This window comes from Colossoma macropomum, unplaced genomic scaffold (assembly GCF_904425465.1).
Source record: "Colossoma macropomum unplaced genomic scaffold, Colossoma_macropomum, whole genome shotgun sequence".
Lineage (NCBI taxonomy): Eukaryota > Metazoa > Chordata > Actinopteri > Characiformes > Serrasalmidae > Colossoma > Colossoma macropomum.
The window spans coordinates 28,697,511-28,719,701 of NW_023494800.1; the positions used below are offsets into that span (position 1 = coordinate 28,697,511).

Here is a 22,191-nt window from a genome sequence, read left to right on the forward strand (position 1 = left end):
TGTTCTGAGTGACTGTTGGTTTCTGCTGCTATTTGACTTCTCATGTATCATTTCTCTGACAGTTTCCATTCCTCAGTACAGCCTGTTAATATTACATTTCATATGCTTTGACTCACTTTACCATAATTAGAAATGTTCAGTTAAACATTGTAACGCCAAACTGGCTGCTTTTGCAAAGGCTATTAATGCTGACATTAGCAAGCTGTATGGTGACATATTGTGCTATAAGGAACTTGTTAATCTAACAATCACACTAAATAAGGTAGTCTACTAGTGTTTTGATTTCTGTACAGTTTTCTGCATGGCTTAATAGTGGGGCATGTTTCTCAGTGGAAGATCATAACTGCATACAGAGTCTTACTATAGAGATTGGTTAGAGGCTCATCATAGAGATATAAAAATAAGTATTTTGTGTCAATTAATATTATATTATTAGTTAGTGCTTAGCTTTGTTATGCCTTGCTTGTGACACAAATTAAAAAACGGGGTGCATCAAAATTTTTGAGAATGCACACACACTATATTGCCAAAGGTATTCGCTCGTTTGCCTTCACATGCATATGAAGTTGAGTGACATCCCATTCTTGATCTATAGGGTTTAATATAATGTCGATCCACCCTTTGCAGCTATAACAGCTTCAACTCTTCTGGGAAGGCTTTCCACAAGGTTTAGGAGTGTGTTTATGGGAATTTTTGACCATTCTTCCAGAAGAGCATATGTGGGTCAGACACTGATGTTGGACGAGAAGGCCTGGCTCGCAGTCACCACTCTAATTCATCACAAAGGGGTTCTATCAGGTTGAGGTGCAGGCCAGTCAAGTTCTTCCACACCAAACTCGCTCATCCATGTCTTTATGGACCTTGCTTTGTGCACTGGTGCGCAGTCATGTTGGAACAGGAAGGGGCCGTCCCCAAACTGTTCCCACAAAGTTGGGAGCATGAAATTGTCCAAAATCTCTTGTTCTGCTGAAGCATTAAGAGTTCCTTTCACTGGAACTAAGGGGCTGAGTCCAACTCCTGAAAAACAACCCCACACCATAATCCTCCCTCCACCAAACTTTACACTTGGCACAATGCAGTCAAATACCGTTCTCCTGGCAACCGCCAGACCCAGACTCGTCCATGGATTGCCAGACGGCTCTAGAGTCCAGTGGGGCACTGCATTTGATGCTGTGTATTGCGCTTGGTGATGTAAGGCTTGGATGCAGCTGCTCGGCCATGGAAACCCATTCCATGAAGCTCTCTACGCTGTTCTTGAGCTAATCTGAAGGCCACATGAAGTTTGGAGGTCTGTAGCAATTGACTCTGCAGAAAGTTGGCGACCTCTGCGCGCTATGCACCTCAGCATCCGCTGACCCTGCTCTGTCATTTTATGTGGCCTACCACTTCGTGGCTGAGTTGCTGTCGTTCCCAATCGCTTCCACTTTGTTATAACACCACTGACAGTTGACTGTGGAATATTTAGTAGTGAGGAAATTTCACGACTGGACTCCTATCCCGGTACCACGCTGGAATTCACTGAGCTCCTGAGAGCGACCCGTTCTTTCGCAAATGTTTGTAGAAGCAGTCTGCATGCCTAGGTGCTTGGTTTTATACACCTGTGGCCATGGAAGTGATTGGAACACCTGAATTCAATTATTTGGATGGGTGAGTGAATACTTTTGGCAATATAGTGTACATACAAACCCATTCCAAAAAAGTTGCTAACAGTAGTAAAATGCAAATAAACACAGAATGCAGCAATTTATATTTACCTGTATTTGAGCAAAAACAGTACAAGGATATGTATTGTTTTATCAACCTGATTTTTTTTTGTAAATATACGTTCATTCTGAAAAAGTGTTGGTTTAAGGAAAAGTGATGCAACAGTGATAAACATGCTCCTGTCCCAACCTTTTGGAACGTGTTGCAGGCATCATACTTGAAATGGGTGTATATTTAAGTTCATAAAGTAAAACCTAAAACAATTAAAAAACCTAAAACAAAAAAAAACAGTTAAAAGATAGTTCAACCTGGCTTCCGACAGGGGCAGCGGTAGGAAACAACGTGTCAGTGTTGCTTCCACAGAGGCCTAGTCATGTTTTATTTACAGATAATTCTTACAGATATATAGAGATGTACAGATTATTATTTTTTTTTCAAAATAGATTTAGGTAACACTTTATAATAGCTTTGGAAGTTAATTGTTACATTTGTATGCATTTTGTCTATAAGTGGTCAGCATAATTATCTAGTACAGCCAAAAAAAGGAGTAGTAGCGTTAAACAGCAGAGGATTAGATGTGAGATGTGGATTTTAATAGATCGAATAATTGAATGAACATTTATGTAATGTTTGTTATGTAAAAGTAGTTTTAAAAAGTTTTAAAAGCAGTTACATCAAAAAACCTTGGTTAAGAGCCGGAGCTGATCCTGAGCTGATCCGGAGGAGAATGGCAGTAAGAGGATCCGGCCCGTATTTGGACCGGAGGAGCACAGAAACCATAAAGATCCGGGCCAGTGCCGTCCCAGTATTGCTCCAAGTCCGGAATCCAGACCCGTGCCGGATTTGGACCGTTGTGCAAGTGGACTCTGGACCAGATCTGTTTCACGGGTCCGGTCCGGATTTTATGATGGATCTGGTCAGGATCCGTGCCGGATACATTTTGCTATCTGGGCAGATATAGATTATCAGCATCATTCCCAGATAGCAAAAATGATCTGGCCCAGATCCGGCCCAAATGCCCCACAAGTTCTGGCCCAGATCCGTGAAATGGGTCCGGCCCGGTTTCTTTTGGCACAACGGGCCAATACTGTTACGGATCCGGTTTACAGATGTGGGCCAGCACCGGCCCAGCGTCAGACCAATTCTCAATGATTTGTTTACTCACGTGGCCCAGATGCGGGCCACATCCGTTATGTTTATTTTACATATGGATCAGCTCCGGACCGGATTCACATCACCTCTGGCCTGTAGCTGTTTCATTTGTCATTTTTTACTTATTGTATCATATTAGAATGTATGGAATTATTATTTTTATCACAATATAACTACAATATGTAGTTATTAAAGGTTTTTGAAAAGGTAGAATGGTTGTGAAATTTCCATGTTACAAACCCAACCCTGGGCCCTGTATACCCCTGTTCTGCAGTTTTTAGTGTTTTTCCTGCTTCAACACACCGACTTTAACTCACAAAGGGCTTGATATATAGATGATTAGTTGCACCAGGTGTGTTTGAATCAGGGAAAACACTAAAATATACAAGGCAGTGGGTACTCCAAGACCAGAGCTGACAACCACTGAGATACACAACTTCTTCACAGAAAATATTTCTGTTACTGAATTAATATATTTCTAATAGAACAGTCTATTAAATGAGACAATAACATTACTGTTCATGTAAACTAAAATAAAAAACAAAAACAATCATGTTTAATTATATTTAATTCAGTTGACGATGTACAAACACAGAATAACATGCTTTAACTGTTACAAACTGAATAAATAAAAACAGGGTAAGCTGTGTGGTGTAATTGACAAATGTTTTTTTTATTCCATTTTACACTACAAATCAAGGCACATTACTTCATATTGCTATTGCAATCTATACAATCTTAATAAATGACTAAAGCTCTCTGTACTATACTGTAAACTATAAATGATGTAAATGGATAAATTAGCCAGTCTTTAAGATGCATTTAAATTGTAAGACTGAATGAATAAAGAATTAAGAACAGTAAGCATGCAACACTATCACAATCATCTTACCTTTATAAAGAATACTTCTCATTACATAAGAATTGTTAACTGACAAATTATAATGCTAACATGAACAACACATGTGTATTTGTGTACATTTATTAAACACAAACTAAAAATAATACATTCTTGGAAGATAGTGGTGTTGTAGTGCCAATTTAGAGCCAGCTTTGGTCAAAGAAACTGCTCCTTTAGGATTCTCCTGTAATATAACAGTAAAATGTAAGATTGCCACAACAAAAGTGAACTAAACAACAACAAAACTGCATGTCACCCATGCAGCAGTGTGACAAGAAGCAAACTTTTGTTTGTCAAGTTAAATGCAAGAGAGTGATCAGTTGCAAGCAAAGGCCTGATCTTCGCACCTTGACAATGCCTGGCCTTTAAAACAAGACATTATGATATTGATATGATATTACCAATTACTTTTTTCTCTGCGGCTTCTGTGCCACCGTAAACCAGTTTTCTTCCTACACTGTGCAAAAATACTCAGAGAATGTTTTTACAGGGCCACATGACAGCTTTGTTTCTATTTATGATTATTAAAGTTTATTGTAATATACCTTAAGTGCCTTAAAGGGGAACTCCACCAATTCGTAATCATTCAATGGTTTAGATGTAAACAAAATCATTGCGTGGTTCGGTGTGAAATTTACAGAGTGCAAACTGTTCACCATTATAGTACTAGGAATCCGACACATTTAATGGCTCTGAAAGTTACATCCTGTCAAGTTATTACACAGAATGGTTATGCATGCATGACTTGACACCTGAGACATTATTTTGTGATAGTTTTGTTATCAAGTTTTAGCCTAAAACATATTTTTAGTATAAACTGTTACTCCAGGATTGGTTCCGTGTTTCTTCTCAAAACCGTATTCTCAATGCATGCAAGCTAACGTGCTTAGACCCTTCTCCAAAACGCATTCAGGGCAGAGAGGTACATGCAGGGCATTGTAAGAAAAAACAGTACCCAAAGAAAACTTTTTTTTTCATTTTAGCACTATTTTTCGGTAAGATATATAAAAACTCATGTAAACTCACTGTTCATTCTGGATAGCAGATAAAATGGTGATTATTTGCAGTGCAGATGTACGGACGTCTGGTTCCTAGTACTACAATGGTGAACGATTTTGACTCTGTAAATTTCCCTAGAAAGCCGCATTTCACCCCAAACTACTCTGAATGATTTTGTTTACATCTAAACCATTGAATGATTAATTACATTTTGCAAAGTCGATGGAGTGTTGTGACTAAGAAGGGTTACAAAAGAAGGACATGACAGAGAAGGTAGAGTGTGGCTGTAACTACACCAGTAGTGGGCTGTATGACCAAAAATTATAGCTTATTTTAAGCTTATGTATAAATACACCGATCAGGCATAACATTCTGAACACCTCCTTGTTTCTACGCTGATTGTCCATTTTATCAGCTCCACTTACTACATAGATGCACTTTGTAGTTCTACGGTTACAGACTGTAGTCCATCTGTTTCTCTGCATACTTTGTTAGCCACCTTTTACCCTGTTCTTCAGTGGTCAGGACCCCCATGGACCCTCACAGGGCAGGTACTATTTGGGTGGTGGATCATTCTAACCACTGCAGTAACACTTTTGTGGTGGTAGTGTGCTAGTGTGTGTTGAAATTTTTAAACACCTCAGTGTCACTGCTGGACTGAGAATAGTCCACCAACCAAAAATATCCAGTCAACAGTGTCCTGTGGGCAGCGTCCTGTGACCACTGATGAAGGACTAGAGGATGACCAACACAAACTGTGCAGCAGCAGATGAGCTATCGTCTCTGACTTTACATCTACAAGGTGGACCGACAAGGTAGGAGTGTCTAATAGAGTGGACAGTGAGTGGACACAGTGTTTAAAAACTCCAGCAGCACTGCTGTGTCTGATCCACTCACACCAGTGCAACACACTGTTTTTAAACACTGTATCCACTCACTGTCCACTCTATTAGACACTCCTACCTTGATGGTCCACCTTATAGATGTAAAGTCAGAGACGATAGCTCATCAGTGGTCACAGGACACTGTTGGCTGGATGTTTTTGGTTCTCAGTCCAGCAGCAACACTGAGGTGTTTAAAAACTCCAGCAGCACTGCTGTGCCTGATCCACTCAGACCAGCGCAACACACACTATCACACCACCACCACGTCAGTGTTACTGCAGTACTGAGAATGATCCACCACCGCTACAATGCCTGCTCTGTGGGGGTCCATGGGGTTCCTGGCCACGGAAGAACAGGGTAACAAAGTATGCAGAGAAACAGATGGACTACAGTCTGTAACTGTAGAACTACAAAGTGCTACTATATGGTCAGTGGAGCTGATAAAATGGACAATGAGGGTAAACGCAAGGAGGTGGACTTACTGTAATGTAATCATTACTTAATGTAATAGGTGTGTGTGTGTATATATATATATATATATATATATATATATATATATATATACACACACACACAATCCCATTTCCAAAAAAGTTGGGACGCTGTGCAAAATGTAAATAAAACAAAATGCAATGATGTGCAAATCATTGAAACCCTATATTTCATTGAAAATAGTACAAAGACAACATATCAAACGTTGCAACTGATAAATGCTATTCTTTTTTGGAAAATTTTTGCCCATTTTGAATTTGATGCCAACAACATGTTATAAAAAAGTTGGGACGGGGGCAACACAAGGCTGGTAAAGTTGTGTAATGCTAAAAAAACAAAACAAAACAAAAAAAAATGGTGGTTGACTGACAACAGGTCAGTAACATGATTGGGTATAAAAAAAAGCATCCCAGAGAGGCTGAGTCTTTCAGAAGTAAAGATGAGGCGGGGTTCACCACTCAGTGAAAGACTGCATGATCAAATAGTGCAACAACTCAAGAATAACGTTTTTCAACATAAAAAGCAAAGAACTTTGGCTTTTCATCATCTACGGTACATAAGAACATTAAAAGATTCAGAGAATCTGGAGAAATCTCTGTATGTAAGGGACAAGGCCAGAAACCAGTATTTGCTGGCCGTGATCTTTGGGCCCTCAAACAGCACTGCATTAAAAACAGACATGATTCTGTTAGTAGTGGAAATCACTGCATGGGCTCAGAAACACTTCTAAAAACCACTATCTGTGAAAACAATTTGTTGCTGCATCCACAAATGCAAGTTAAAACTCTAAAACGCAAAGAAGAAACCTGAACTGTTGAGCAGCTGTAATCCTATGTTAAGCAAAAATGGGAAAACATCTCACTTTCAAAACTACAGCAGTGTCTGCTCAGTTCCCAAACGCTTACAGAGTGTTGTTAAAAGAAGAGGTGATGAAACACAGTGGTAAACATGCCCCCCCAACTTTTTGGAACATGCTGTTGACATCAAATTCAAAATGGGCATATATTTTTCAAAATACAATCAAATTTCTCAGTTTCAACATTTGATATGTTGTCTTTGTACTATTTTCCTTTAAAAATATGGTTTATTTTTATTCACATTCTGCACAGCATCCCAACTTCTATATATATATATATATATATATGTTAGTTGATTTATATAGATGAAACCTGGACAGTATATAGATCAAGCTACGTTAATATTGCTTTCTAACTTTAACCCTGTCAGCCCAGCAAAAACCCCAATATTCAAATTTTCAAGCTAATATCCAACAGCATATTTAACACTGAAAATGTCTACAGTTGTAGGGCAAAAACAAAACAAAAACAAAATTGAGGCACTGTTCACATTCAAGGGAAATCTACACAGAGAAGGTGTACGCAAGTAAAAAAAAACACCACATTTAGTGGATAATGCTCATATACTTACATTAAATTTCAGCTAGCTGAGCGCTTGGTCCTTTGTCAGCCTTGGCTCGATCTTTCCGGCCACCTCCGCCATCAGATGCCAAGTTGAACCAGCGGATAGCATAAGAGTCTATCTCGCAGTCTGGAACAGCTGTCTGACTCTTTCTAACAGCTCCTAAGAGGAAGTGAAAAAAGTGAACAGGTTGATAAGTTCTCAACAGGACACATTCCCTACTCTGACACTGGCTAAGTCAGTACTTTGCTTTTGCACTGAAGAGGCATGAGATCCATTATTATTTTGTTTTTTTTTTCCAAATAATATAAAAACTGAAACAAACAATAACAAAGAATCAAGAGCTATTCAAAATTCTAAAACACAATGTCCTTTCTATTCATCAATTTCATCCTGGGTTCTGTACAATCTACAATCACGACTGGCAGGAGTGTGTGTAAATCTGAGCGTAACAGTTAAACAACAGCTTAATAACCTAATCTACTATCAATATCATTAATATTTGTAATAAGAATAAAACAGAAAATAACAATATTAATCATTTGTGCTAATGGCAATCCAGTACAAATGTGGATGTACTTATTTTACATGCACGAGTAAAATCAACTATTCCATGTTCCATTTAGAGACATATTACACTGTGCTTTTGTTTTCTAATACTGACTCTGTTCAAAAAATAAATAATACAGAACACAGCTAGTGCTGAGGCATCTCATACATTGCAATAAAACAGCGTTTAAATGTTATTTTACGAAAATAAATCACATCATATTTTCTACGTTGTTTAGACATCTTAGTCTTTTATTTTGCCCTTACAATGGCACTTGATTTCAAGCACAGAAGCTGATTCATCATTAAGCTCAAATCTCTGCTTGTTGCAGAAGTTTTATGAATCAGACAGAGTAGTTTGTATGTCATTAAAAGTGGTCAAATCGACGCTAATGCACAACTTTGTAGAGAAATTGTTGTTTAAATTAATTTGATTCCCCCAAAATTCCATCTTTAATAAATATCAGAGAAATTAAACATAATGGTTACTAAAAAAATTAAATATTTGTTGGATAGGCAGTGCCTCAGAGTAGCCTGGTGCCAAGTTTGAGCTATTTTGTCAGAAAAAAGTCTGTTGCCAATTTCCTTATTGTAGTCTGGGGTAAAAGGATGCTGGCATGCAAAATTTCCTTTGAACATGAAGCATTCTGCAAGAAGGGTACAAAAATTCCCAAATCAAGAATATAAAAACTGTTAGCTGACTATAAGAAATGATTAGAAGCTATGATTACAGCCAAAGGTGGTTTTACTACACACTGACTGAAAGGGTGTTCAAACATCCTTAGGTTGGGTTAGTAGATTGTGAAACCTAAAAAGTGCTTTGAAAGAATGACGCTTTTCAAGAATGACAATATAAATATGTTCTTCTTTCTTGTTGGAATAGTTAAATATTTCAAAATTTTAGAAATTGAAATGGCAAAAATGGTTGAATTCCATCCTCAATTCCATGATCCTTTTTATAACCCAAAACAGAAATGAGTAACAAAAAATGCAGCATGCATGTACTTAGCTGGCTTACATTATTTATGGCAAGAAATTGCAAGACTGTTTGGCTGAAATGATTTAGGTGCAAAAATCTGCTAATCTTAAGCCTAGGGTTGTTCACCTCTACTGATAATTGAAAATATACTTTTAAATCAATCCCTTTCTTGCAAAATGTTTGACCGACTAACAATAGTAACTGAGCTAAAGACTGATTCACCTGTCCAAACTGTATTCTTGGATACTTACTGATCAGCAGACTTCTTGTAATCATTTCTTTGAAGCTCTTTTTACCATTAACCCCTTTCCAATTAATATTTTTGGCAACTGGATCAGAAAAAATCTTTGAAAGAACATTCCATGTCAGTCTTTTTGCATTGGGTCCTCCAACTGCACCCAGAGCAGACACCTGACAAAAACAAGATTCATTGATAAATATAAATATAGACTGGTACATTTTGTTTTTTCAATTGTTTTTTCCATAGCAATAACAGCGTTCAAAAGATCAGTACAATTAATGATCACTAAGAGCTAGGGGTGGGGAGAAAAATCAATTCTTAGATGCATCGCGATGTGGATGTGGATGATTCTGAATCGATTCACAAATGTCAAAAATCGATTTTCAAAATTTTAACTGATAACATAATGTTGACGGAACGCAAAAAATGGAACTTTGCAAAGTGCAGAAGTGCAGCGCCCGGACAGTCTGTGGCGGCACACTACATTAAAAGCTAGTGCAGGATTCACAACCCAAATGTAAATAAGAGTAATTTTGTCCTTTCAACAAAAATCAAACCACCTTGGGGGCCACAACACTTTATGTCCATTTTACCATCTTGACTGTACACGTGTCTCAGTACGTGCTAATGTCCTAGTATAGGCTGAAAATATAATACAAACAAAAACGCAGGCTTGCTTTGCTCTGCTTTAAGCTTAAGCTCAGCTGTAGCCACTTTTCTTGCATCACCAGCAGGAAACTTTTCCACAAAAGTAGAACAGTTTCTTGTAAAATGTCTCTCAATATTCTACTTTTTACGAGGCTGAAGTCACTTCCACCATAAATGGTGCCTGAGGCGCCAGAATGTATCTGCTGAACCATTTAAGGTGGAACAGGACAATTCGAACGAGAAGCTGGAGAACGAGAAACTGACTTCAGTTTCACGTGTTTTTTTAGTGTTTAACAGTTTCTCGTTGCAGATTAAAGGTATCAGGAAACCAGCTGGAGTGATTATAAATGCAAATAAGTCTATTCGTCTCCAAACTATGGATGTTCGTCTGAAATCTCTCTTTGCCTTTTCGTTAGCTACTAGCTAGGTGAACTAGCGGTTATAGGCTACATTAATTCCAGCGTTTAACATCATTTATTGTTTAAACTGTCTTTGAATGATCAGCAGAGCTTTATTTTACTGCAAAGGATGATTATTTCATTTTTACTTAGAAATCTAACTCTGATGTGGAGCCACACTAGGCCAGTAAAAGAGCCGCAGGTCGATCGAGCGATGCCAAAGCTTCCACCCAAATCGAAAAGCACCAAGCGAACTCTATCGCAACTTTTATTGCCAAGGATTTGCATCCATACTCAGTTGTTGAGAACCAGGGCTTTCGCACTATGTTGGACACTTTGGAGCCGAGACACAGCACCCCCCCCACTCTCTACAACGAGACAAAAACCAAAGTTATGAAATCACTGAAGAAAACGGGTAGAATAGCTGTAATCTGCTGCGTGACACCCACTGCCACAGAATCTAATTTCACCGTAACTGCGCATTTTATCGCAGATAAGTGGCAGCAGCGTCTCATGTGCTCCAATCAAGAGCAGTGGATGAGTCTCCCACATCGCTTCCATTTATTGATCTATTAATAAAAGATATTGGAAGTAAATTCATTCAGGATCATTACAAATACTTTGCTTTAAAAGTACCAAGTTGTCACACAGTGAGAAAATAGAAATCCTGTATAAAAAAAATGCATCAAGATGCATCGATAATCGTTTTATGATCGCAACATAGCCTCTGAATCATAATCGAATCGAATTGAATCGTGAGATGCCTAGAGATTCCCACCCCTACTAAGAGCTCTTAAAAGGAAAGGTAACCCAGTGGTAAACATGATCCAGTCCTAACTTTTTTTTAACATGCAGAAATCATACTTGGAATGAGCGTATATTTACAAAAAAAACAAAAAAAAACAGTTCATAAGGTAAAAATAGAGTTCATAGGATAAAACATCAAATATCATGTTTTTGTACTTTTTAATAAAGATCAAACAGAATTTACTAATTACTGCTTTCTGTTTTTAATAACATTTCACATGCGAATACTTTTTTAAAACTAAACATGGCCTTCACATTTAACTTCTAAAATGTGGGGGAAAAATCTTGAAGCGATATTGTGGGACATCTCTAATTCTGAATTAAAACAGGGAAATGTCTTGGTTTCAAGTTGTAGTTTACTGGTTTGGATGATTTCATTTAAATTAGGAGACATGCAGAGCAACTGGACAAAATAAGACTAGTGTAACACTAATAGAGATTGTAAACAGAACAAGATAAAATAAAAAAGTTAATGACAGAGATAACCCACCATGTTCTGCTTTGCCTGAAAGTTTCTTGAATCTTTAAGCCAGTCCTCAAACTCATCCACCTCAGACATTGTGGCCAGTGGAAAACTGATTTCTTGAGGCATTTCTGCAACCGGAGACTCCGTACCCATTCTAGCAGCAAGATTATTAACAGCAGCAGCAAGCTGAATTTGCTGTTCTTTAATATGTTCCAGCAGCGTTAGGATGTGCATCTGAGCTGCTAGAAAAAGAAAGAGCGACAGCTCTGTCACAAAAGTAACTATTGGTTATTTTCAGTAGTTAAATATTTTATTCATTCTTAAATCTTTCTTACAACTAGACAAATTGGCAGAGGCAGGGTTGCCAGTTCTCAGTCATCTTTTCTCAAGATCTTCTACTAGGGATCCATCGATACTGATACTGGTATCAGGCACTAACCTGATACTGTGCTCATTTACTCATCCTCATACTCATAAAAATGCACTGATACCAATTTCTGATACCTCTTGCTACCATGTGACATAAGCCGAGTTTATGCTGCCACACTAAACACAATTACAACCATTTCTTCAATATAGTTGGAGACATACAGACTAGCAAAACAGGCGAAACAAGGCATTTGCAGAATTAGTCTGCATATGGCAACTTTACTCTTTCACTGAATAAAATTGCAAAGTATAAGCTTTAAAATAGTTAGATTAATAACTTTATAGATCTTTTTTTATCGCCTTTGTAAAATAGGCTGTAGAGAGAACGTACTGTCCTACCATGCACATTACCACCTGCTCTTAAGCTACGTTCACACAGCAGGTAAAAGTGGCCCAAATCTGATTTTCTCACCAAATCCGATTTTTTTGTTTGGCTGTTCACATTATCTTTTAATTGTGACCTGTATGCGACATCAGTCTGAACAGATCAGCTCCTAAACCGACCCACATGCGCAAAAGAACAGAGCTTCACGTGGCTTGTCCAGAGGTAAACAATCATGACGGCCAGCTAACGCCAGCCCGGAGCTTTCAGTTTTGTCTTCGCCAGCATCACAGGAGTGATTATGAAGTTGCAATGGTTGACAGCTGGGCTCATCACCCAGAATGTGTTCGAGCCCGCCATAAAAAGGGTGCGGTCACTTCTTTGGTTCGTGTCCTCGGGCTCTTGAACATGACGCCGCAGCCTCTGTCTCCTCTGGCCGCGTTCAGCCATTTTATTCAAAATCTCTTTGAACGCAGAGCGGTTGCGATGAGTCTCTTCTAATCTTTGGTGCAGAAACATCAGCCTAAATGTTTATGATTGTCAGCAGCACAAAATTACGACAAATGTCGAGCTGGATTGACGTAAAAGACGCGTGAATTCCGATCTGGCTCTTCAGACTGAGTTGCACTGCTGCAGATCGGATACGGATCGGATTTCAGTACCACATATGAAAGCGTCTCAAATCGGAATTGATAATTCAATTCAGATTCAATGCGTTTTTTGCTGTTCACACTGACACATCAGTGTGTCAGTGTGTCGGTGTCACATATGCAGGAAAAGATTGGATTTGGGCCACTTTTACCCGCTGTGACAACAAAGCCTTAGTTTCAGTGCACAGTGTGGCATAAGTTTGGCTTCAATATCAGATCTGCGGCAATGCAAATCGGCATTCGTCATAATTTTGTGCTGCTGAGACTCAAACATTTAGGCCGATGTTTCTGTACCAAAAATTAAAAGGCACTTATCGCAACCGCTCTGTGTTCAAAGACATTTCGAACGAAATGGCCAGACGCAGCTGCAGGAGAACGAGGCTGCAGCATCCAAAAAAAGTTTAAAAAATCCGAGGACCAAAGAAGTGGCCGTGGCCGAATAACGTGCCCTTTTTTCAGCGAACACATTCTGGGTGATCAGCCCAGCTGTCAGTCAGTGAAGCTTCATGATGGCTTCTGTGGTGCTGGCGAAGACGAAAATGAAACCTCAGGACGAGCAAGCCACGTGGAGCATTGTTCATTTGTGTATGTGGGTCGGTTTAGGAGCATGATCTGTTCAGACTGATGTCGCATACATATCACATTTAAAAGATAATGTGAACAGCCAAACAAAAAAAATCGGATTTGGTGAGAAAATCAGATTTGGGCCACTTTTACCTGCTGTGTAAACGTAGCCTTAGTAATTCCATAACTCACTCTCAAAACATTACAGAGAGAAACTGAAAACAAACTGCCTGAATATGTTTCATTATGCTGAACACTTTTGCATAATATGATAACTGTACTGAATAAAAGGATGGTACCAGTGCAAGGGATAGGTCCTGCGGCAATTCTTCCCAGTCTAAAAGAGGGATTAAAGGAATGGCTCAGGCGTTCCTTAGGTAAAGGTCTGGCAGACATCTGGCAGAGAGGACCTCCAGGTACATGAGGGGAAGGAATGGGAGCAGGTGGTACTGGAGGTACATGAGGAGGAGGGATGGGAACAGGTGGTGGTACTGGAGCTGAGGAAAGGTTAGAGCACCTCCTCTTGCTCACCACCTCTGGATCACTGTCAGAGTCTGTATCACCAAATAGTTGCCTAAGAAACAAATTTTAAAAAGTATAAAAAAAAAAGAGTACATATGCAAGGAAGAAATAATTACTGAAACCACACATGTAGACACCTACTGATATGTGAAAAACCTTATGATAAAACTGGCTAATTATTCTCTTTTCAATGGAATCACTCATTTGCCATTTGCAATTGAACAATGTAGTTGACCATCATTTTAAATATCATACCTTGGCTTAATTTTTCTCTTCCTGGTGATTTCTTCTTCACTGTCTGTTTGTAAGTCTGAAGTAGGACAGTTCAGTGAAGACTTCAGTTTTTCTCTTGCTCTCAAATAATCACCTGATCAGAATTGAGAAAACAATTAGTTCAACTATGTAGTTTCACATCTTAAAAACAGGAATATTTTAAAACATGTAGTAAAATATTTCCCAAATTCAGACATTACAGGCTGCTGCACAGTGTTTGCACTCTGTTTTTAAAAAATGACTCAGCTCATGAAAAATAATAATTTAATTACTAACCTAAACAATGTTTAAAAAAAAGATACTCGAACACTACATAGTGTAGGTAGTAGCTGCATGACTGTATTTGAAAAATCTTACCTTTAATTCAAAATGATATTTTATCTAATTTTGCAAATTAGTTCCAGCCCTAATTAAATACACATTTTGCTTGAATAAGGAAACCTTACTAGCTTTTGAGAGGATTCTAACATCATACTGTTTCCAGTCTGGTCCTGGCTCCTCATGTTTTTGAATAGCTCTGTTAATGCGCTCATCACTCTTATAGTTTGGCCACAAAGCTACACCATCATCAAGCCAAGTTTCTGATATAATATTTACAGTCTTGGTGTCAGTAAATTCTACAACCATGAACATCTGAAAAAGAAGATGTAATGTTTAAGCTCCTGCAAGGAACATATCCAGCATGTTATGTATGCAATATATGCAACTACCTACAATTACAACATCTAAACATGACAATTTACAATTGATATTTTCTCAAATTGCATTTGGAGTCCTAAAAATAAAAGACAAAAGACTGACAAGATCAAATAAAACCCCCATGCTTTTATGCAACCACTTCTAACTGATTAAGAAGCAAAGGATGTGGAATTATTCAAGACAAATGCTTTGGTGTTGGTAGAAGGAAGGTGTGTGGGGGTGTAGTAATACAAAAATAAAAAATGAATTAAGTTTATAAAATAAGTAAATAAAATGAATACACAAAAATGTAAGACCAATAAGGCAACATTTACCTACATCTGTAACATGATCAAACTGTAAAACCCATAAGACTACATTTACCTACATCTGTAACATGATCAAACTGTAAGACCCATAAGACTACATACACCTAACTCTGTAACATGATCAAACTGTAAGACCCATAAGACTACATTTACCTACCTCTGTAACATGATCAAACTGTAAGACCCATAAGACTACATACACCTAACTCTGTAACATGATCAAACTGTAAGACCCATAAGACTACATTTACCTACCTCTGTAACATGATCAAACTGTAAGACCCATAAGACTACATTTACCTATCTCTGTAACATGATCAAACTGTAAGACCCATAAAGCTACATACACCTACATCTGTAACATGATCAAACTGTAAGACCCATAAGACTACATACACCTAACTCTGTAACATGATCAAACTGTAAGACCCATAAGACTATATACACCTAACTCTGTAACATGATCAAACTGTAAGACCAATAAGGCTACATTTACCTACATCTGTAACATGATCAAACTGTAAGACCCATAAGACTACATTTACCTACGTCTGTAACATGATCAAACTGTAAGACCCATAAGACTACATACACCTACCTCTGTAACACGATCAAACTGTAAGACCCATAAGGATACATTCACCTATGTATGTAAATAATACAAATTATATATTACAGAACACATATCATATGCTATAAATATTAGTGATTATGGATACTTACATTATTTAAATTCCAGAAGTATCCAAAACTATTCAAGAATATGAGCGCTGATCTTAATTTCAGTTGATCTTTGTTGTGTCAAGTGTATAAGTCAAGTGCTATTAGTCAAATTATGTCACCCCCAACCCCATTGCACTCTGCCCTCTAGCCTCACTGCTCCCTTAACTCAAACCCTTTTCCATGACTATGAATGTGCAAGAGGGGCATGGCCACAAACATATCTTTATAAGGGAGGAGCACACACTTATGCGACACTTGTGATACATTAGCAAACTTATATGGACCTATTGCTTGAGAGACACAAAATATTTGAAGGAAATCAGAGCTGAAAGGATAGTCAAAAAAGTTCTCTCTTATTGTGAAAACTTTAAAAACTACATAAAGTCCATCACTGCACTCAATAATGTTATGTACAACACATACATCTCCACCTACAGAAAAAACATTGTCACCTGTTGAAACTTTCATTGCCCATTTGTCAGTGTATAATTCTCTATACTGTGCCACTGCTTGGATGCCATCAGGAACAGGCCCAACGTAATGCTGCTTTCTTAAATTCTTAAAAGGAAGCTCAACACTTGTAATATTTTGCATTTCTGACAGTCTTCTTATTATCTGTGCAAGAGGAAAATCTGGCTTTCTCACAAACCTCTTCAATTTATGGAGATAATTTTCATATGGAAAAGCTGAAATAAAATCTAAACAACCGTGTAACTGCACGTCTGCTGAAAGATGGACCAAAGCATGCACATTATAAACCAATCCATCTTTGCCATAGAGCTCACCAAAATGAGTTACAAACATGGACAGCAACGTGTTTGCATAGCCACTGTATAATGGGCAGAGCTGTGTACTAACAAGTATACAAATACCTGTACAGAGCAGCATAAAGTTGTTATAGACATGACTGTCCAAATATGGTGCCAGAGCAACAGGACCTGTATATAAGAGAAACTGTCACAACTCAGTAGCTTTCCAACGATCCAGCTCTCTTAGTGATCTAGGTTTCCTTGCAAATTCTGCTGGTATATGTGGACGCATCTGAGTAAGTGTTTCTGAAATCCTGTCGATAACGCTTGAGGGCAAGCGAAATTTCAAAGGACCCCTCAACCAAATGCTTAACAATCGACGCATCACACCTAGACACACAACATGCATGTAGTCTAGAGGGAACTGAGTCACCATACCGATATCTAGATTGGCAAAACCATGTGGTCCTTCATGGTGATGGCTCTCATCAGTTCTCTCCAAAAATGAAATGTCAGTCCGTAAAGTGTAATCATTTAAGGGGTAAGTCATTCGGTTGTTAATGTAAACGCCTGGTTGGCAACATTTATCACAACCATGATATGCATTGTGGCCCTTCACATTTTTTATGAAGGCTCTGGCAGGTGCATCACAGATAACAGAATCAAGCTTGATAAACACTTTTTTTTGGCTGAAAAAAAAACCTCCTTGTAGCTGTTGTAATTCGCATGTAAAATCTCTCAAAAACTCATTAGGGCAACTTGGTTTTTTCTTACCACAAAATAAACCAATTACAACTGGTTCCTTCATTGGCACACTTAGCAGAAGTCCTAAGATTGGCCACAATTGTATGCTTGTGCTTTTAAACAGTGGTAACCCATCAACGTTTATTCGTAATCTAAACGTAAATCCCTCAGAGACTGTGTCTATCACATGTGATAAAGTATTACGAAGTGATGTCAAAATGCCTCTATAATGGTACAGCCCTCCAGCTTGTCTGTGGATGCTATACTGAGTTTGTGTTTTGAGAACAGTCCGCGCATCCCTGGGCAGGTCTGGATGGTACACCCTCAACACACAAAGGAGGGCTGTCAGAGCCACTAAAGAGATGTTAAAACGCACAGCCCATTTTGACAGCCTCTCAACTAAGGGTACTGGTGCATCTGTAAAGTCTTCAGCCTCAGACCCTGAACTAACCTGTGTGACTGTACAGTCTAAGTCATTCTGTCTGCCCGGTCCAAGTAAATCATATGTCCTTTCTTCTCCCACACTGAGCCCAGTGTCAAAGTCGTCATCACTGTCACTGTCAGTGTCATAAGCAGCGTGACAAGGGTCTGGTCTGTTAACTACTGTCTGTTCCGATGTTAACTGACAGTCTTCAGCTATGTCATGGAGTCGTTTCACTAATGATAAACGTGCCCTACGCCTGACTCCAGAGCTCGTTAATGGGGGCTCCCTCCTTTTCATTTAGGCTCTAAAACAGATTAAAAGGTGAGAAGAAAAAACTAAATGATTGGTTATCAACACTGCAAATTAATCTATAAAATTCAGTTGTTACAGCTTTATGAGAAATAAACAGTCTTTACTAGAGATGGAAGGATCGATCTGATATGTATTGATATCGGCAGATTTTCAGTCCAAATATGCGATCAACGATCGGCCAATATTTCTGTAACTTAGCCAATCCTGAGAGCTGATCAGTGACGTAAAATATATGAGCCATATTTTGCCTGAGGCGCCAGAATGTAACTGCTGCACCATTTAAGGTGGAAGAGGAAACTGACAAATAGGAAGCCAACTTCAGTCTTGTCATATTTATTTCACTAATAAAAAACATTTTTCCTGAGGTATCTTATTACATATTTGGCTCCTATTGCACAGGAAACTTGCTGTGTGAATGTGTAGAACTGTAATTCACACGCTTTGAGGATTCGCATGTTAGCTAACATTTAAAAATGTGAAGCAAGAGGACTGTTTTGTCCTAAAGGCTGGCTAAGTTGCATAGGGTCCAGTTTATTATTGCTGCACCATTTAATGGGAAAATTCAAATAAGAAGCTGGCGAAAAAGAAGCTGACTTCAGCTTCGAGGGCTGAAAGGCATGAAAAGGGATGAGGCTGTTATTCTGTTTTTGCTGGGCAGGTGGGTTACATCAACTTATTTCTGCTGTTTCACAGAATGAGAAGGTTAGTATTTTATTATCCTAATGTTTGTGGTTAGCTTCACAGTAGCAACTGTAGTGACTGTTAACCCACAACTTGCTTAGTTATATAACTTGCCGTGTTGTTGTTTACTCTAATGTTATATCATGGCATTTATCGGTACAATGCTTGCAAATGGTTTTATGTCCACAAAAATCTAAAAAAAAGTGTAATTTGTCTTGGCAGTGCTCATTGATAAATTTGGGGGGCAGAGCTTTCAAAGGAAAACTGAAGGAAGAGGTGTATTTGTTTTGCTGTTGTGAATTGCTTCTGCACATTTAAATGTGGCATCCAACCCCACCCTCGTTCGGTATCCGCTATCAGCCAGTCATGCTGAAAGGTAGATGTCAGTAAAAATAAGCCCATTTCAAAAGTAGCTTTTGTAATTGTGAAAAAGAGCCTACAGTCATTCATCCACTAATAATATTTCACCAAGTATTTTAAAAAATCAGTTTGTGAAATAAATCTGCAGAAAAACACTTTCACAAATACAACTGAAAAACATGCCCAGTTTAGAAGAGTAACTTCTCACTACAGGAAGCTGGGAGTTGCAGTCAAGCTAATCCTTTACAGATGTCACTGAAAAAAAATTGTAGATGTTGACCATGGGCTGTATTACAGAAACTGTCTTTTAGTCTTAAGTTAAGATCTGACAGGTCCAGATAAGATTTTTCACAAATTCATATAACAGAAGAAATCTGATCTTAATTTAGGAATTTTATCTTATCTTACACCGTCTTATCTCCAGTTAGGAAATCTTAACCTACTCAATCAAAGTTGACAATCAACTGTCATGTCTGTTACCTAGCAACCGACCATACACACACAGCTGAAGCGTAGACACATTCTCAAATTAACAAATGTTACAAATGTAAGTTACGGCTACCGTTACAGATATAAAAAGATCAAAACAAAAAGGTAATAAACTGGAGATTAACATTGTGAGTGTTCCCCGTTGTCGTTTATCAGAGCGTCACAGCTCCATTTCCCAAACGCTTTAGCCGAGCACGCTAAGGTTATTTCTTCTAATAAACAGACACACGTTCAGCTCCGTCTCCTCATTATTCACCACCATCACTGTAATATTTCATCATCAAAATTAACACACGAAGGTAATCAGAGGGACGGTGGAGATCAAGTCTGCAGCGTCTGAGATCTTTAAAACGCAGAGTTAGAAAAGAAAATCATCTCACAGTGAAAGCAGCGTTTTACAGTAGAAATAAATGGAGCTCATTATGCTGGTAGTGAACTATGCTGCTGACACAGCTGCCTAAAAACCATAGAAACGGACCTGAAACAGAAGTTAGGACGCTGTTGGGGTTCATCCTAAAGTTAGGACAGGATTTAGGAGGTTTAGTCTAGTTAGGATGTTTGTGTGATGCTGTTTCCTTGTCTGGAGTTAATGATGAGATTATGAAGTTAGGAACTGTTATTCTGGAATAGCGACTGTCCTGAATTCAGTCGTCATGGAGACTAATCAGATTTCAGAGTTAAGATGTTTCTGTAATATGGCCCCTGACTTACAGTCAGCAAGCAGCCACCGCTGCAAATGTTTTGCATTCACTCACAATAGTTTTGCGTCCCCACTCAATAATATTTTGGCCCCTTGCAAAAGCTAGGCTTGTGCCTGTTGACAGTTAGAGGGTCACGGTTATACAAGTTACTGAGGTAAAAGCACCCAATGACAGTAAAAACTCAATTACCACTGGTTTAAAAAACCCTTCAGTCGGTAACTAAATGCAAACCACTGCAAAACACTATTACTCCCAAGGATGAAGATTTAAACATATAGGGTGATGTGATATCCTACATCAATACCACATGTATTATACTTAATATAACCACTGCGTAGTGCTGGGTGATGCCTACCAACTGGCACATTATGATGTGTACAAAGAAAGCGATAACATTTGTGCCCATTCACAGCCCTAACTACGAGTCTGTTAGCTAGGAGCAGTAATGTTCAACTGGCAGTTTATCATCCGTCATCCGTTTCTGAGCCCCGTCACAGACCATCCTCCCCTACTCTCCTGGGCTATCCTCCCTTTTCCTCCATATCTTATTCTTCACTTGACCACCTTGTTTCGCGATTATGATTGAAATATTCGGTTGGGAACGGAAGTGTTGTTCGTTACACTTTTTAGCAAAGTCCGAGAAAGTGTGCTTATTTAAGTTGTTATTTTGTGTAATAAAATGTCTCTGGGACAATGTGCAGTTTGTGGCTGTCAGTACAGCCGAGTGACGATTAAATAACGACAAGAACAGCAGCGCTACAAAAGCCCAGTTGTTAAAAACGTTAAGTTAAAATCTGTGTACATTAAATGAAACCAGATGATAAACCACCAGTTGAACATCACTGTTTGTTCGTGACAGACTCGCCTTAAATGTTTTACATGTTATATTCTCGTTATAACTGGATATATTCTGCCCTCACTAGCTGTTACTGTTCACTATAGCTTGCTAGCAGGCTGGGCAGGTAGCAGAAAGCTAGCTAGCTGACTAACAGGCTAATGCTACATTAGTAAAAGACAGACTTAGTTATTTACATGTCTGTTAACGACGAGCTAAAGACGTCTGAATTTAAACTAGAGCTGTCATAAAAATCCCAAACAGCGCTCAGCTCAGAAACCTAGCGAGCTAGCTCGCGTTAGCAAGATCAACAGCTAGTATTAACTTACCTTGGAAAGGAACAGGCGGAGATTTTTTGGAGAAAATTGTCCTAAAAAACAAAGCTAACGTTAGTTGTACTGCTTTTCATAGAAACACGAAACACATAGACAATACAGCTTAATGAATTGCAAATGTGAATTAATATAGCTACAGATTAAGAAAACTCACCGCAATCGACTGGCTGCTGAAACCGTTAAACGGAAAAAAACTTAAAAGCAGCTCGAGCGCCTCTCTCCGGACCAGCGTCGGCAGTGAATCAATCTATACGTCACAAAGAACCGAGTCGTGAACCGAACCTGTTCCAAAGCCGGACCAAATCCGCCAAAAGGACGTGACTGTTACGCGGATCTTCCGGGGGAAAAGCGGATCTGGATCGGAGTCGCTTGCTATCTGGGTTATTTATTTAATTAGATAGTTATTTATTTTTAGTCTAATTATTTATTTAT

At 38.6% G+C, this 22,191-nt stretch overlaps 1 protein-coding gene and 1 long non-coding RNA gene across 2 annotated transcripts; one reads left to right on the forward strand and one right to left on the reverse strand.

The window, feature by feature from the left end:
- The first annotated feature begins 6,902 nt into the window (after positions 1-6,902).
- LOC118820557 lies at positions 6,903-19,243 on the forward strand. Its single transcript, XR_005008259.1, has 2 exons — positions 6,903-12,774; positions 14,060-19,243. It is a non-coding gene; the product is annotated as an uncharacterized LOC118820557 (long non-coding RNA).
- On the reverse strand, positions 12,800-18,447 carry LOC118820556. The gene is made up of 2 exons (XM_036588916.1): positions 17,748-18,447; positions 12,800-17,708 (listed from the first exon to the last, which is right to left on the reverse strand). The coding sequence occupies exons 1-2, from the start codon at positions 18,341-18,343 to the stop codon at positions 17,087-17,089; spliced, it is 1,218 nt and encodes a 405-aa protein (XP_036444809.1). The 5' UTR covers positions 18,344-18,447; the 3' UTR covers positions 12,800-17,086.
- Positions 19,244-22,191: the final 2,948 nt, after the last annotated feature.